Raw genomic sequence first — 17,601 nt, 5'->3', positions numbered from 1 at the left:
AGTACTAGGGAAGGTAACTATTAAACCCCTAAAGGACACAATAAAGCTTTTCTTTTTTCAAATAGCAGATAACAGCTACTAAAGATATTCAATGCACTTGAAAGAAAAGAAAAAGGCAAGATGCTATGCAACGTGCCAATATTCCTTCCAACTCTAGGATTGTATGTAATCAGGTCCCCAAACCAGTGCACTGTTGCTCTTTTCTTTAGAGATTCCTCTGGAATCAGGTGGAACACATGAACATTTAGAGCAGAAGTTTGAGACAGCCATTTGGAAATACCAGCACTGCTTCTCCTTATTTTCCTGCCATCTGCGGGACTTCATCATACAGAATCTTAGTCATCTAAGCTGTTTACTAGGAAAATAAGAAGCAGATCTGTATAGAGATTAGGAAGGGCAAAAAGGATTCATCCACGTACCAACTCCAAGGGACAGTAACTACCTAGAGTGCTGTATTCAAAAGGATTCTGAGGCCATGGTGTCAGCTCAACAGGAAAGAGTCTATGATGATTATAACGTCTACCAAGGCCATATGAAGGGGGAGTAGCAGCCCCTGTGCCAGATTCTTGCCTCTCCTTTATGCAGATGCACACATCTCCCTAGAGAAGTTTCTTGTTCCTGGGACAATATATGGTTATTGTGAAAATGACCAGGCTGATCCCAGAATACCAGAAATAAGGGCTGCTAATGCAAACACCATGGCATCATTTAATGTCAGTATCCTACCCTGCTTTCACTAATTTGTTAAAATGTGCTTAAGTTATTAACTCAACTGAAAAAACCTTTCCCTCTTAATGACTGATAGTGTTGTGCAACAGAAACTTCTGCAATGATGGAATATTCTGTATCTATACTGTCCAATGTGGTAGCCACTCACCACATGCGGCTATTGAGCAGTTGAAATACAGCTAGTGTGGCTGAGAAACTGAAATTTTAATTTTATCTCATTTTAATTTACTTAAATATCAATTTAAATAGCTACATGTGACAAGTGGCTACCATATTAGACAGCCAATATGTTTACAACTGAATATGACTAGAATATGTTTGCTTGTAATGTTGAAGTAAATCCCCAAAGGATGGGTACCAAGTCTATTCGGTTTATTGAGGTATGCTAAGTGCCTAGAACACTGCCTGAAACATAGCAGGTGCTCAATAAATATTCATTGAATGAAAAAATGGATAATAAATGAACTGGATAAAAGATTTTTCCTCTTAGGCCAATCCCGAGGTATGTGTAGTTTTGCAGCTTTTGGCTTCTATACAGCATGATGAGGGGGAGATGTGTGTAATATCACAATTAAATACTCTCTCAGGTTCAAACCAGTAACACATTGACCTAAGTAGACTTACTTAGGTAAGTCTAAGGAGACTGTATTTTCCGTAGAGCTTCAAGTGGATAGAGGGTCAGTAGAGGCGTATTTAAATTCTGCATTGAGGATCCAAATACTCTGAAATATCCTCAGAAAAGTAAGAAAATTCTTTTTAGAGTTTCCCTAACAGGTACTCTGATAGAACATTATTTTAGGTAAAACTTCTCCAGCATCACAGGAAGACAATAGGGATAATACTATATTATCAAATCCACCGATAGAACTATGTTTATGACCTCTTTTTGGAGACGCCAAATAAAACATTTAACGTTTTTCTTAAAGTGATAGGGAGTATCCCTACAAAAACACATTTGGTATATATAACTTTCAGCAACTTAAAAAATCACATATAATAGTCAGCAACACCAGCATTTATTTGCCTTCCAAAAGTACTGAGAAGTGGCAAAAATGGAAAAGTGTTACTAAAGAGACAGATCAAAGAAAACACTGATGAATTCTGTTCCAAATGGGATCGTATTTTTTTTTAATACTGATAATATAGTGTGAAGAACACTACCTTTCATTAGCAATAATGAATTCTAAACATTTTTGCTTTGTGAAACCGAGGCTATTAAGAAGAAAATATTCCAGAGTTGACTATGGTATTTAGCCTGTCTTGTGACACATGCCATCTAAATAACAATACAACAAACCATTACGCAGTGCTGTTTGAACCGTAAATAAAACATCTTCTGAGCACTTTCTCTTACCTCTCAATACTGTGGTGACATCTGACCTTGAACTGAGAGTCTCTTCTGAAAATGTTGCCCACATGTCTAAAGTTCTCCCTCTCACAATGTATTCTGCCATCCACCCTCAACCAAACCGTCTAAATTACATTCAGATTTTTGTGGTATCATAATAACTTCAATATGGGATATATTTCAACATTCTGGTCAGAGACTCCTTTCTTCCCCGCCTCACCCTCCTTCCAAGTTATTTCAGGTTTGCATATTTCATTTTCACATCTCAGCGGGATACCCATCACATAACATTTATTTGTGAGGTCTAAAGGCATAATGTGGAGGATTGTGAACCAGCATGTCAAAACCACATACTGCATGAGTACGTCTTAAAGAATGAAAAAGGATTCCTTTTTTTCTCAAGATATATAAGCTGTCTCAATAGTATAAGTCCAAAGTGAATACCACAACCTAATTAAAGATGAAGAGTATAACAAGCAGTATTAAAATGTCTTTTTTGATTCATTCTTCTCCAAGTTATGTTTTTATCAAATGTCCTGTCTCATTAATGACTTCGATAGACATAACAAGTATACACACCTTCTAATCTCACCAACTTCAGAAGAGAGTTGAAGTAATTTTTTCTTACATGATTTGGGAGGTATGACAGTAGAGAATACAGAGGCAGGGTAGAAAGGAGCTTTGAGAAGATGCTAAGTCCATTCACCTGCCTACAGGGATGAGCACACTTACACACTCCTGGCGAATGAAGCTGTTTTTAAAGATCTCTGGAGTCAGAAATACCACAGTCTCTCTTGGGACTCAATTCCTACATTTGAGAATGTTTATTTCTAGGAAATTCTTCCTTTGGGTCTAAGCATGCTTCAGGGCCAGCTTCAGAAGCATGCAAGCTGTGTAACTGCACAGGGCCCTGTGCTCAGTTTAGTGCTTTGTTGTCATCATCTTGAAATTCTTAATAATTTAATCTTTGAATTTGTGTTTTGTAAGTGAAGTCTGATAAGACAATTGAAGCACGTGTGAGAAGGGAAAATATGTGCAATATGCATGCCTCCTCCCTCCTTTCCCCCCATTCACATACAGCCCCATAGCTCAGAATTCCCATGGCCCCAGGATGAGTGGGAGTTCACAGAGACTCAAAGTAAGCAGGAGGAAGGCCTATTCTGTCTAGACTGATTAAGCAAAGGAACTGACAGCCCTGAGAGGCTTTTCATTTGAACCAGAACTTGTTTTGAATTAAGAAAGAAGGCAATAGATTCAAAGAAACAGGAATGACTAAGGAAACCCACTACACTCCTGTTACTTCCCTGTATTAACCAACCACTTACACTGAAAATGATAACATAGAAAGAAAGGGCAATAGAGTGACACAGAGCTCCTTTCCCTTCAGTCCTTCCTTACTCAGCAGGAAGCTGAAGGTAGAGAGTGTTGGTAGATGTGCACTGGTTAAGAAGTGAAATAAAGACAGTTAAGTTTTGTGCAGCAATTCTGCAGTTCCATGAGAACAAAATGCATATGAGCTACAAAATACAAGTTGCATATATTGTATATATTGTATAATTGTGGCAATTCTTTAAATTTTTCTTTATTTAGAACTACATAAATAAATAGCAAACAAAAATACCACGATGAGAGAGAGACTACAGAAACTAAAAAGCTATGTGTTTAGTACCTGTTTTAACAGCACTTCAGCATTTTTTCCTACTTTTTTGAACAAGGGATCTGCATTTTCATTTTGCACTCAACCTCGTAAATTATAAAGCTGGCCCTGCCCTGCTTCCTCATGCTCCAGACTCGATCCACTGCATCTGTTCTGCCAAGTCACCTCTTGTTAGCTTCCACCCTTATCTCCATTCATTCACCCCAACAAATACCAACTGCGCTATGGTCAGGCATTGTGCCAGGCACTGAGAATATAAAAATGAGTAAGATATAATTCCTGCCCTCAAGTGTAGTTGAGGAGACAAATCACCATGAAGAGGTAGTAATATCTACCTTGCATGGCTTTAGTGAGGACTATAAATAATACACATAAAGTAGACAAACCACTACTAATGATGATTAGCACTCTATCCAATTATCTCATTTAATTCTTATTACAATTTATTGGACAGCTAATGTAATTGTTTCCATTTTAGAGCTACAGAAGCAGAGATTTAGATCAGCTAAGAAACTTGACCAGAAGGACTTTGCTGGAACCAGCACCTCAAGCCACCCAAGTCTTTTTGCCTACTAAATCTGAGTTCATAGTGATAGTGATAGTTAATATTCTTATTAATATAATCTTATACAGATGGCCAAGAAGCACATGAAAAGCTGCTCAACATCACTAATTATTAGAGAAATGCAAACCAAAACTACAGTGAGGTATCACCTCACACCAGTTAGAATGGGCATCATCAGAAAATCTACAATCAACAAATGCTGGAGAGGGTGTGGAGAAAAGGGAACCCTCTTGCACTGTTGGTGGGAATGTAAATTGATACAGTCACCATGGAGAACAGTATGGAGGTTCTTTAAAAAACTAAAAATAGAATTACCATATGATCCAGCAATCCCACTACTGGGCATATACCCAGAGAAAACCATAATTCAAAAAGACACATGCGCCCCAATGTTCATTGCAGCACTATTTACTATAGCCAGGTCATGGAAGCAACCTAAGTGTCCATCAACAGACGAATGGATAAAGAAGATGTGGTACATATATGCAATGGAATATTACTCAGCCATAAAAAGGAAGGAAATTGGGTCATTTGTAGAGACCTGGATGGATCTAGAGATTGTCATACAGAGTGAAGTAAGTCAGAAAGAGAAAAACAAATATTGTATATTAATGCATATACGTGGAACCTAGAAAAATGGTACAGATGAACCGGTTTGCAGGGCAGAAATTGAGACACAGATGTAGAGAACAAACGTATGGACACCAAGGGGGGAAAGTGGCGGGGGGTGAAGGTGGTGGTGTGATGAATTGGGAGATTGGGATTGACATGTATACACTGATGTGTATAAAATTGATGACTAATAAGAACCTACTGTATAAAAAAATAAATAAAATAAAATTCAAAAAAAATATATATATAATCTTGACCATTCTATTCTTTATTTTCTATTATTACAGTGTACATTTCTAGCTTCTCAAAGGTCGATTTTAGCTGTAATTTTATCAATCTAAAAATAATGTGTACTCTAAAATTTTTCTAATTTATTTTTACTGTTTTGTTAAGGATATAAAATATAGCTTGATTTTTTTTTTTATTCTGACAACCCTTTGACCCAACTGTAGAAAATTAGATTCAACTGACAAAGCTTGTGATTTTCAAAATCATGTTCATGACTTTGTTGCTAAACTACCGTATACAGGTTAAAAACATGTCTTTGGAAGCAGACAGACTTTGGTCCAAATTCTGGCTCTACCACCCACTAATTTCAGAAAGGTACTTAACTCTTAAAGCCTAAATTTTCCCATATGTAAAATAGGGATGAAAACAATACCTTAACTATATTATAGGTCCTTGTTTAAGATTAAATGAGATAATCCTTGTGAAACACTTAAAAGAAAACATGGTACCTAGTTAACACCCCAAAATTTCAGTTTTAGTACTATTATCTTCAGTACCATGTTTTCACATCTGTGTTTAAAAATGGATCTGAAATGACTTTTTTGTTGAAACAGTTTCCTCCAATACAAAAAAATAAGTTCAAGCGTCTCTGATTTCAAAGAAATATATTATTTCTTTGTAAATAAAAGCATGCATTAATGGCACCTGGTAGTCACATACCTCAATGATTCAAAGCATCTAAGATGTTTATTTATATCATCCTTCACCAAAAACTCCAAATGCATACCCCCATTTTTTCCCTTTTTGTTCTAAACTGCCTATTCAAAGGATCAAGAGTAAAAGAGTTTATAAACTACATATAAAGAATTACATAAATGTAACAAAATATCCCTGTCATTCAGCAAGGCTACCTCAGTTCTCTCTAACCCTTGAAGTGACACTTAAATTTAAGAACGTTGAGCAAATTAAAATGGCTGAACTGTTTTCTCTCGTGGAAAAGGAAAGGATTAGATAATCTGAAGGTTTACTGCCATCACCCTGGCGGTCAAATGACTGTTTCCCTGGCTTCTAAGTGATTGAAGAGTATATAAAAAATAGACTGATACCACATAAAAATGGACTATATACCTATTTTTTAAATAGCTGTAGAAAAAAAAAAAAAGGCCTTTACTTGACATTTTTATTATGGTTTGAAGAAAAGGAAAACAGGATTTGGGTAAAAAAACAAAACAAAACCAAGCTTTCATTTGATACCTTAGAAAACATGATAGCCATGTGATATCTTCCTAAAACCACAACCTTTTTCAATAACGGTGGCTGTTACCACTGCAGGCTTGTGGGTCCTTACCAGTTCTTGAGTGTCCTGCTGCAGTGGCAGAAATGCTGCTTCCAGGATAGCAATCTGGTCAGCGCTAAGCTTCTGCCACAGCCCGATCAGCAGAATCACCAAATGGGTGGCACTTTTCAGCCTGGTGAATGACTGGAACAGATTGTCTTGGTTTTCCTCTACTGCATCTGCTAGAGCGATTACCTGCAGAAATTACAAACTTCAGTTAGGGATAATTTCACAATTCTTGAGCCCTCAACAAATTACATTTGGCACACTCTTGTTTTTCTTTAAAACAACTTCATGAACTTTGTCTTCCACAGACACAAGCTATGTTGAGTAATAAAAGAGTTATCATTCATCTGTTCGCTTCCTTCTTTAAAAAAAAAATACCCAAAGTAATTCCAAATCCATATGGCCAAGAGATGAAAATATCCACGAAATCAGCTTAATGGGGACATTGTTCAGTGTCTGCTTCACCATCGATTCACCTTCTACAATATACGATAATATAAGTAACCTCTAATACAGTTATTACGGTCATTATTACCAGTCACAGAGATTGATCAATTTAAAATATTCTTGATCAATTTAAAAAATTCTTATCAAAGTAACTGCATTTACCTTGGAATTTCAAATAATAACTTCATAATACCCTTTTCAGAAAATAACTGTCTTCCTCTGACTATTACTTTTTACGTGGTATTGGAATATTCAATATTTCTTTACTATATTTAAAAGGTAGATAATGTTCAAACATTTGACTAATCAAGCAATGTCATTTTTAACACAAATGTCAGGCACCAGCCCACAGGGACCTGAAAGAAAAAAATGTTCAGGGTGTGTTAGCTTTACAATGCCTAATCTACTTAGGATAAAACTGGCAGGAGTGAGTAGAATTGGTTTTTTTTTTTTTTTTTTTTTTATCCTCTTGAATAATCCTGTGGAAAAAAGAACTAAAGTAACAATTGGATAGAACATTGAAGACAGCCCATTGGTGTTCTATTTTATTTTAATGTCTTGGTGAACTTTGTGCTCCTTAAAAGTAATGAACTGATTGGCCCAGAGGCTCAAGGCACCTGACAGCCCCCAGAACTGGAATAGCGAAAGCCGGGGCAATGTAAGCTCCTTTCTACAAGTCCCCACCAGCTTGAGGGCCTAGAGCTCAGGTGAGTTTCAGAAGCCTAGTGCAGATGACCCATTTGGTGATATTTCACGGCTTACTGACACTGGCCCAAAGGGCCTATTAAAAAATCATCAGTCAAACAAGTATAGTCTGCAGCTGTGTGGTCTCCCAAATTCCATGTAGGAGAAGGGCTATAAGGGGACAGTCCTCAGAGTATCTGGGAGACACTGGAAAAGAGATGTAGATTAGAGAAAGACAAAGCACCTGAAGGCCCTTGCCTGACAATGCCGGGCAAACCAGGATTCCTTGCCACTTGCAGGAGTTATGAAAGGCAATCACAATTCACATTCAGCTCTAGAGGGAGCCCTGGGCGTTGGGACCAAGGTAAGCATTAACAATAAAGCACACTGCTTACTGAGTGCCTACTACTGTGCTACTTTTCATTTGCATTCAAAGGTACATGATACCCTATAGCCCATGAGGATCTTATAATTTGTTGGACAGGAAACATACATACACAACCAATTAGTGGAAAGAAGCATTACTGTAATAACGTCCTTATTGTGCAGCACAGAAAGTAAGTGTGAAAGAAGCTAGCTAAGGGGCAGATTACTATGGGCCAGAGTTAATATCCCTGGGGCCTCTTTTACTCAAATGAGGCTTGGAACTCATCCCTTCCCCATTACTTCAAGAAGTCCCCTCGAAGAGATGGAGAAGTCACTTTCCTTAAACCAAAACACCTGGAATCATCTGCTTCCCCAACCCTCACCATGATTACAACTGACTCCTGTTAAAAATCTAAGTTTAATTTCATTTTCTTCCTGTGAATGTTATCAATTAAGCCTCACTGTGGGGGCCATCATATTATGACACAGATGCTTATTGTCAGTAAGTCCAAATCATACAAAGATCAAGGTGATAAACACCTCCTGAATGCCAGAGATGTGCAAGAATTTGCAGGAAGCACTACAGGGAATTCAATGGCAACAGAGATAACCTCCACCTTCAAAGAGTTTATAACGGAGAAAGGAAAATAGGTCAAGGAGGCAAACACTGACAATATAGGGAAGACCCTATAGACTATTAAGGAGGAGAATACCACTAACATTATGATCATTATGTTAATAATAATCCCTCCAATTAATTGAGCATGAACTGTATGCCAAGCAATCTGCTCTGTGCCATACAGGTATCAGTGCGTTCAATCCTCACGCCTCCACTGAGACTTAGTTGGCAAGATCTCTGTTTTATAGATGAGGTCTCTGAGGCTCAGCAGATGTAAGGAATGTGCCCAGTACTGTACATAGGGTGTGCCAACTGTGTCTGTGCTTAGAAGTGCTCCATGCTTGGTTTAAGGCCCTGTTGTGTCTGTCTTGAAAGTCTTCATAACTTTATTTTTGAATTTGTGCTTTGTAAGTGAAGTCTATAGGATAATGGACCATGCACATGATCAGAGGAGATATGCTCATTAACTCAGAGAGTTAAATGCTCTTACATTTGCATTTAAAACTGGCATTGCACAATATAAAGATTAATCATAGAATTCATGCTAACAATTTAAAATTTTAATTTTTCCTTACTTGAAATAACATTAAATAGGAAATAAAAGCACCACCAGAAGGTGTGAAAGAGAAACCACTGAAGAAAGGAAAGAACTTTATATTTTAGTAGCTGTTTCAATAGCACTTTCTTCTACCTTTTAACAAGGGCCCTGCATTTTCATTTTGCACTGGGAACTGCAAATTAAGTAGCCAGTTTGACCATCACCTAGTAACGAGAAACCAGGATTCGACTTGGAGTCTCTCACTCTGAAGTCTGCATGAGACCTGAAGCACCTTATAGGTTCGGAGAAGGGCCTAACTACTAGTGAGTGTGGAGGGCCTTGGGAAGGAAAAGGTGGAAGAAGCAGCGGTGGCCACTGGACCAGGCTCAGCCAGCTCCTACCAGCTCAGGAGAAAGGACTGATTATTCAGTTTTCAGGAATTTTGTGAGCCAGTTGTTAAACATGGCCATTGCTAAAAATTAAATTATGTAAACTTAAAAATAAGTTACATGAAAACAAAAGTAATAAATACTCAAAACATATTACTTCCTAATTATTTTACTGTTATCTAGGCCCTTGAGGTTATTTATGCCTGTTGCATCTGTATGTTGGCAACACTCTGCAATGGTGAGCTACTGCCCATTTCTTCCCAACTCCACATTCAGTGACCTCATGCTAGAAGCTTGAAATCAGCCATGGTGGAGGTATTTACAACATGCAAATCAACAAATGTTATAAAGTTAGGCTTCCCACCCACCCTGCTCCTCCCAAATAGCCAGTTGGTAAATATTTACCAGCATGCCACTGAGAAGAGGTACCTGAAATTTGTCCTCAAGAACAGATATTGGGCAAGGGGGCTTTAAAAGTGAAGGACACAACCTGAGCAAGTGCATTAAAGCGCAAATGTAGAGGCTGCTTGTTCAGGAAGGAGCAAATATTCCAGTTTGGGAAGAGCATTTGATGAGACAAAAAAGGTCACCTGGGCAACCGTTGTAGAGGAACCAAAATGTCAAGGTGAAGAGTGTGCAGGTACTGGAGAGCCACAGAGTATTCTGAGTATGGGCGTTATCTGATGGAGGCTGTGCTCTAAGTAGCCATCGGATCACAGCAAACATTTAGAGCGTTTGCTGGGACTTAAGTGAGGCTTTTATGCACGTTCCTCACTATCAAGGGAAAATTCTTACTAAGTGTAACAGCATGTCAGTTCGTGGACCCACCCAACTTGCTAAACACAGCTGTGGTGGAAGAATGACTTCTCAGTGAGACAGCAGCCCAAGCCACAGGATCTTTCCTGAGCAAGACCCAAAATACATCAATCCTGGAGAAGCATCGTTTCTCTAAGTTTCAGTCTCGCTGGATATATTTCTGTGCCATTGTGGAAAGAGTCTGCTATCCCCAAATGGTCACAGAAATTGGAAAGAAATGGGATAAACAATTCCTTATGTAAATTACCCCCAAGGAAAATCTTCCTGACCTACTGGCCAGCATGAAATACTAAACAGATCTCCATGTTCTCAATTTAGTTTTACACGTAATAGCCAAGTTTACTTTGTTCTCCACAAGAGCCAAATGAATTTAGCAGAATTAACATAGTAAAAAGGGATGGAAAAACTAGACCCATCAAGATTTAGATCTGTCTGACCAGGGCCTAGAGGATCTCACAGCTCACCTGGAACTGAGAAATGAGGCCAACCAGCTGCTAGGGCTTACATTTGAGGGACAATGATTTTTCAGTGCTCATCACTGGCTGTACAAGATGTGTGTTCCCTGGTGTTCAACAGAACTACAGAAAGGGAGAGGTTTAGGAAAAAATAAATGCTAACAATTTCAAGCACAATGGTGTTGATGGCCTTTGTTTTGCTTTTTCAAATTGAAGGATTCCAAATAAAATGGAGACCCCAAAGGACATCTCTATCCAACTGCCATATCAATTGATGCCAAAGTAATGAGGCAGAGGCCCAGGGAGCTGCTTGCAGGAAAACGCTCAACTCATAAAGTGAGTGTGAAATTAATCCCAAATACTTCCAGCTGCCAAGATAGGCTCTAAAATTGGTTACAGGAAAGCAGCAGCAGCAACAGCAAAGTAGACATGAATCATACTATGTGAACACAGACATGTCCAATTTCTTCACCTAAACTTACCATCGAATCTGGCTCCCAATCTCATGTATGGCATACAGAACCCCACTACATTGCTGTTTAGCTGTCATTTACTGAGCCCTGACTGTGGGCCAGGCACTGGGCTAGTGCTGTTATACTCAGGTTATCACTTGGTCCTCATGATACCCTCTGAGATGAAAATCGTTGATCACCTTGGCTCCCACTTCCAGATGAGGAAACAGAAGCTTAGAGCTCTGATGAGCTTAATGCTCAAATGATGAGCACACTGCCTGTGGTAATGAACTAGGGCAGGGAAGGACCGGGATTTTAATCCTGTCTTCTGATTCCCCATTGGGTGCCCTTTCTTCTCACTGATACACAAACGTATACAGTTGGCTCCATAAAGTAATCCAGTGGATTTTTATCTTGATAATCAAACAAAAACACTGAGGAAAAACACTACTAATATATTGTAGCAATAACAGGTATATGTGCTTTAGTTAAGTTTTCCCATTGTTGGGGCTTTTAACATAGGTTGAAATTTCCAGGTTGGTTTCTGCCCAAAGTTACAGTATAAAGGAAATTAGTTCATAATTTGTAAAGGATGGGAAGTTAACATAGTAAGTTTTTTTCTCTTAACAAAGGGAATTTAATTATGTTCTATATAACTCAAAATTATGAAGACTAGAAAACAGCTATTTCCTAGGCCTGCTCCTTTAGTGAAGCTACTTTTTTAAAAGGAATGATTGATTTATTTTCTATAAATCATAGAGTACAATGTTTTCCATGGTCTGAGCAAGTTGATGGTATATAACAATAATTGTTAACATTGTCTTAGGGCTTTCTAGGAGCCAGGCACTGTGCTAACGTCCTTACAGGGATTCTCTCATTTCACTCTCAAAACAATTCTATGAGGTAGATACTAGTACTGCCTCCATTTAAAAAATAAGGAAACACAATTACAGAAAGGGTCAAGCAGTTAGTAAGTTACAGAGCCAGAATTCACACCCAAGCAATCTGACCCAAGAAACATCACCAAGCAACATTGCCTGCATTAATTTTCTGCCTGCACATCAGTTTCATCATGGGCAATATGTGGAACAAATTCTATCAAAAGTTTCCCAATGGGAGGTTTCAGCTTTGCTGATGTTCCAATACCCCATATGAATTAAGATAGGTTTATTTTAACAAAAGGTCAGCATGGATGAACGAGTTAGGAAAATGGAGATCCTATGATACGGATGAGTTTATATATCCCCCAGGACAGAATGTAATAGGCTGTGCTGGAACAGGCAATGGCCTGGGAGCCAAGAAGACAGAGATTCTAGTCCTGGCTTCCCTACTAAACAACTTTAGGTCAGAGTTCAATGTACTTCCCTTTTCAGGGCTCTAGTTTCATCACCTTTAAAATGTAGGGGTGGGAAATATGATCTCTAACAACCATCATAGCTGTGTCAGATGCAAAAACTTTTAAATTACTTTTGTATGATTTATTTTGAACTATCCATGCTCCTTCCCCATCTATCCATCCATTTCTTCCCCTCTATTTGTACACATACTGAGTTTCTCATTTAATGTTTGTTGATTTGCAGCTTTTATCTATACAATACCGGTAAGAATGTTTTTCTTTGACTAATTCATAGGATTATGAGAATTAAATTAGAGAAGTAAAAAGATGAACAATACCAAGTGTTGGCAAGGATGTGGAGAAATGGGAACACTCATACCTTGCTAGTGGAAATATGGTATGGTCACTCTGGAAAACAATCTGGCAGTTCCTCAAAAAGTTAAACATTGAGTTAACATATGACCCAGAAATTCCACTTCTAGGTTTATGCCCGAGAGAAATGAAAATATATATCCACTAAAAAACTTGTTCAAAAATGTTTACGGAAGCATTATTTATAATAGCCCGAAAGTAGAAACAACTCAAATGTTCATCAACTGATGAATGGATAAATTAAACGTGGCATATCCGTATAATGGAATATTCTTCAGCAATAAAAGAAATGGAGTACTTACACATGCTACTACATGGATAAACCTTAAAAATATTATGCTAAGTTAAAGAAGCTAGTCACAAAAAGTCTTTTTTGTGACTGTCTTGTATTATTCATGCTGTATTATTCCATTTATAGGAAATGTCCAGAATGGGCAAATCTATAAACATAGTAAGCATGTGGTGATTACTTAGGGCTGGGGTGGGTGGTAGACAGGAGGAAATGGAAAGCGACTGCTAATGGGTGTGGAGTTTCTTTTAGGGAGGATGAAAATGTTCTAAATAGATTGTGGTGATGGTTGCATAACCCTGTGAATATGCTAAAAATCATTAAGTTGTCCACTTTAAACGGGCAAACTGTATGTATGTAAATTATATCTCAATAAAGCTGTTAAAAATAATAATAGAAGTTAAAAGTACTATGAAAGCATAATTCATAAAAGGTAGATAAATTAACACAAATAAAGGCACTTTTATTTAAGAAACAATTTTGATATATTAATGGCTATATCAAATTGCAACTGGGGCTTAATGACATTCTAGATGATGGAATGATCATGTGACTTTGAAGTCTATTAGATCTAAATCTGAATGCTGGTAATGCTTGCTTACTAGCTGTACAACCTCTGGCTAGTTACTTTACCTCTCTCAGACTCAGTTTTCTCACCTGTAAAACAACACTCCTGGTTACTGTTTCTTAATATTTCCTATAGTTGAAGGCTTATTTCAGTTTAGTAACACCTGGTAAATTCTACTTTTTCTGTTAGACTAACAATGACATTGAAAAAGGAAGACCTTTCTCCTGGTACTTGAGGCACACTACCAACTACCGCCCCCTAAGGCGATGCAGGAGAGCTGATAACTCTGCAGTGCTCCCTGGCCCTCTCTGTGTGGTCACTCATTGGAACAGTGCTCATTCTGTAGCCAAGTTTAATCCAGTTTCAAAGTAAAATGTCATGAGACCCTGTTTCAATATATTACTACAAGCTATGTAAGTTACATGTATTGGATTCCCTTTTCGACTTCATTAGCAATTCTATTAAAACACACACGCATAGACACACAACTTTGCCTGATATGACTTGTGCTCTAGAAATCCTCTGAGGCTTGTTAATCAGGGAGCTAGACATTGTTTGATTTTCCTTTGTACCTTAGTGAAAATGCTAGAAAATTTGGTGATGTGAATAAAATGTTTATGAAGTTACACCCAACATGCCCTCAATTTTCCAGTACTCAGTACACAGTGGGTGTCCCATAATGCTGGTTGAACTGATGAACCTCAAAGTCAGTCTGCCCCAAAATCCAGCACAACTAGGAGCCATACTAAACTACTTCTTAAATCCTGGACACAATCAGATACTGTCAGGCTCCCAATTTGAATGGAACTCAAGGGATGTCACATGGAAACAACTGACCTACCTCAATATATCTGTCATGTACTTTAAAAAAAAATCCCTCCAATTCACCTTTAGCCACAGCTGTCTAACGCCAAGCTACAGACAGCTCTAATGACTGCTGAAATTAATTTATTCTTCACATGGCTGCCCTTTGGTTAGAAAGACACTTTAAATCTGGGGGAGACTTGGAAGCAGGCAAGAAATAGGACATGCTTCCTACTCAACCATGTTATTTGTCATGGCATTTGCTGCGGACTCCAACATGGCAAAGGCCTTGCAACGAGGAAGAAGAAAAAGTTTACCAGGTCTAAACTTTTACTTTGGCTGAAAAGATCCAATTTGTATCCAAAAGAATTATTCTTTTACCAAAAAACAGTGAAATAAGGTTCAAAATGAAAAGAGAAAGGGCACAGAGATGATTTAAATGCCAGATGAGCATATAAGAAGTGTTTCATTATCTATGTGCTGAACCTTTAGCTAGATAAAAGAGAACTTTGGGTTTTTACTTCAGAGGCATAGCAAGAATCTAATTCTTAGGTACTTTGCTACTATGTTATTTTGTATAAATAGGATAGGGGACTGGATTACATTCTATTGTACCTCACATGAAGTAAAAAACCTAAGATACCCCTAATAACATGCATTTAGCTGAAACTTCTAAACCAAACCCAGGATTAGCATACATTTTTAACCATGCTCAACCTTGGGGTAGCTATTAAAACAACAGAGAAAGTGTACCCATTCAGTAAAAAACTTCAGTTGCACAAGTTATTTATCTTCATAAAAAGAGACCTGCTAATTGCCTAAATCACCTGATGCTTTGCAACAGCAAGATATGATCTTTGTGACTCTTTGAAGCCCTGATGGTTTTTCTGGTCTAGGATTATAATTTTCCTTGACACCAATCTACACTTGCCAAACGCCTTGAGAATTCATATAAAACTGGTTTTAGAAAAACAAATTACTCCTGAGAAATTTCTTTATACTATATACTGTAGAACCCTCTTTTTTTTCTTTTTTAATGTTCTGCCCAGAAGAATATAAAAGGTAGGCAGTGCTGGAATATAGACTTTGGCTGGGACTTTTAAAATATATACCATTGATACATAAAAATGTTAAATGAAAAAGACAATAAATCATTTATAAGTGACACAGAGACAAATTTTGCTATTTCTGCAAAGTTTATTCACCAAATAGACATGTAACTTAACCAGCTGAAGGGAAACCAACTCCAGTGCTTGGCTAATATAGTGCCAAAAATACAACTGGTCTCAAACCTGATTACTGTTCTTACCACTGCCCCCCAACACCAGGTGACCAAATTTTCACCACTTTCCATAAAATTATCTACTTATAGCCAAGTGAAACTCCGATTTAAAAAAAAAATAATTAATGGACTCAAGTTGTAAACAGAAGAATGAATGTTCTCCGGACCACCGTTGCTCATTGAACAGATCGCTGTTAAAGCTGGAACCTATGGCTGGCAATGTCAAAGCTCATTTTACAAACCCTGGAGAATGCCACAGTTATCACTGTCCAAAAACAACCACCACGAGGTCTGACCTGAATAGCTTCTAAGTTTAGAATGTTTCAGGCCACATTCTTACATGTAGCCACCCACACAGCCTTGAGTGCCATCTCCAATGGGGGGAAATGATGAATAGATGGGCAGTTGGCAGGTGTCCTAAGAGCATGCCTTAGCAAATGCTAAGACACATTATTAAGTGTGATCAATTAAGGCATGCTGATGATCCACTCGAAGGCAAAAAGAGAGACTGGAGTCCCCAACGGTGCCAGAGATGCTACTGATCATTTCCTTGGTTCCAGAATTTGAGAGGTGAGCATGACATGTTCACAGAAAAGTGAAACTGTTGAGTTTTTCCTTTATATGAATCTTCTTTTAAAACATCTGCTTTTTCAGAGTCTGTTTCTCTTGAACACCTGTGAATTTTAATCATTTTTGCTTTTTTTAGATAAAATACATAGTTATACCACTACTATCTGGTAGTACTTTGGCAAGACATGTAGAGGACTATATGGCTCAGACAACATGGAAATAATACAAAAGGCAATAAATGGAGCTTCCTGGTTTCATATGAAGTGAAACTAAGATAAACTATGGGCATCTCTACAATCATAGGCTGTAGGGACATTATAATTGCAAGTGGCTTTGTTGAAGACATGTTGTGCCAGATTTCTGTAAACTCCTCCAGGTCAGAGACTATTTTATTGTTTGCTGTACCCTTCCCATAGTCTCTGGCTCACAGCATGTTTGCTGTACTGAAGTAAATTAAAAAGCCTAATAACTCAGTAGCAGAGTGTCCATTAAGATGCCAATTTACAGGAACACTACTTGGGCAATGGAAGTCCATCCCTACATTCCAGGTGAACAAGACCAGAACCTACCATTTTTTAAAAGTTTTTATAGGCTATGTTACTTATTGAGTCTACCATAGATAGTAAATAACTAGGGTCTAAATTCATGCCTTCCACAGGTAGTATTACAATGAATTACTAAATTCATTCAAGTCTTTGCTGCTAAGTTTATGTGGTGAGTGTTATAAAGTCTGTAATTTAACTTTAAAATACATCATCATAGACAAGGTCATATGATGAAAGCATGTGAATCAGCTTAAGCTACACTCTAGAGCAGAGTTTCTCAGCCTCCTCATTAATGACATTCGGGGCCAGATGATTCTTTGATATGGGGAGCTGTCCCAGGCACTGCTGGAAGTTTAGCGGCATCCCTGGACTCTACACACTAGAGGGTGTCAATAGCACCCTCCCCCTAGTTGTAACAACCAAAAATGTCTCCAGACATTGCCAAATGTCTCCTTGGGGGCAAAATCATAGTAGTTGAGAATTGCTGCTCTAGAGTCTGCATTTGTGCTCAGAGCAGCCATTCCAATCAGAAGCAAAGCTCACAAGCCAGAGGGGTCTACCACAAACACTTAAGCTATTGGTGTCTCT

At 38.0% G+C, this 17,601-nt stretch overlaps 1 protein-coding gene across 14 annotated transcripts in view; it reads right to left on the bottom strand.

Annotated features, from left to right (window-relative positions):
• BBS9 (Bardet-Biedl syndrome 9) overlaps positions 1-17,601 on the bottom strand; it is a 471,319-nt gene that overhangs the window by 93,967 nt on the left and 359,751 nt on the right. For 13 of the 14 annotated variants that reach the window (XR_014266409.1, XR_014266410.1, XR_014266411.1 and 10 more), the window contains one exon: positions 6,488-6,670. Coding sequence is in view for 9 of the 14 variants with exons in the window: in XM_082471759.1 (XP_082327885.1) it covers positions 6,488-6,670 (183 nt within the window). In the remaining 5 variants the exon portion in view is untranslated. The other variant, XM_082471761.1, reaches the window with a different exon arrangement.

Source organism: Balaenoptera physalus (genome assembly GCF_965194825.1).
Source record: "Balaenoptera physalus genome assembly, chromosome: 8".
Taxonomy (NCBI): domain Eukaryota; kingdom Metazoa; phylum Chordata; class Mammalia; order Artiodactyla; family Balaenopteridae; genus Balaenoptera; species Balaenoptera physalus.
Note: the sequence above shows the minus strand (reverse complement) of the source record. Positions and strands in the feature narration are given on the sequence as shown.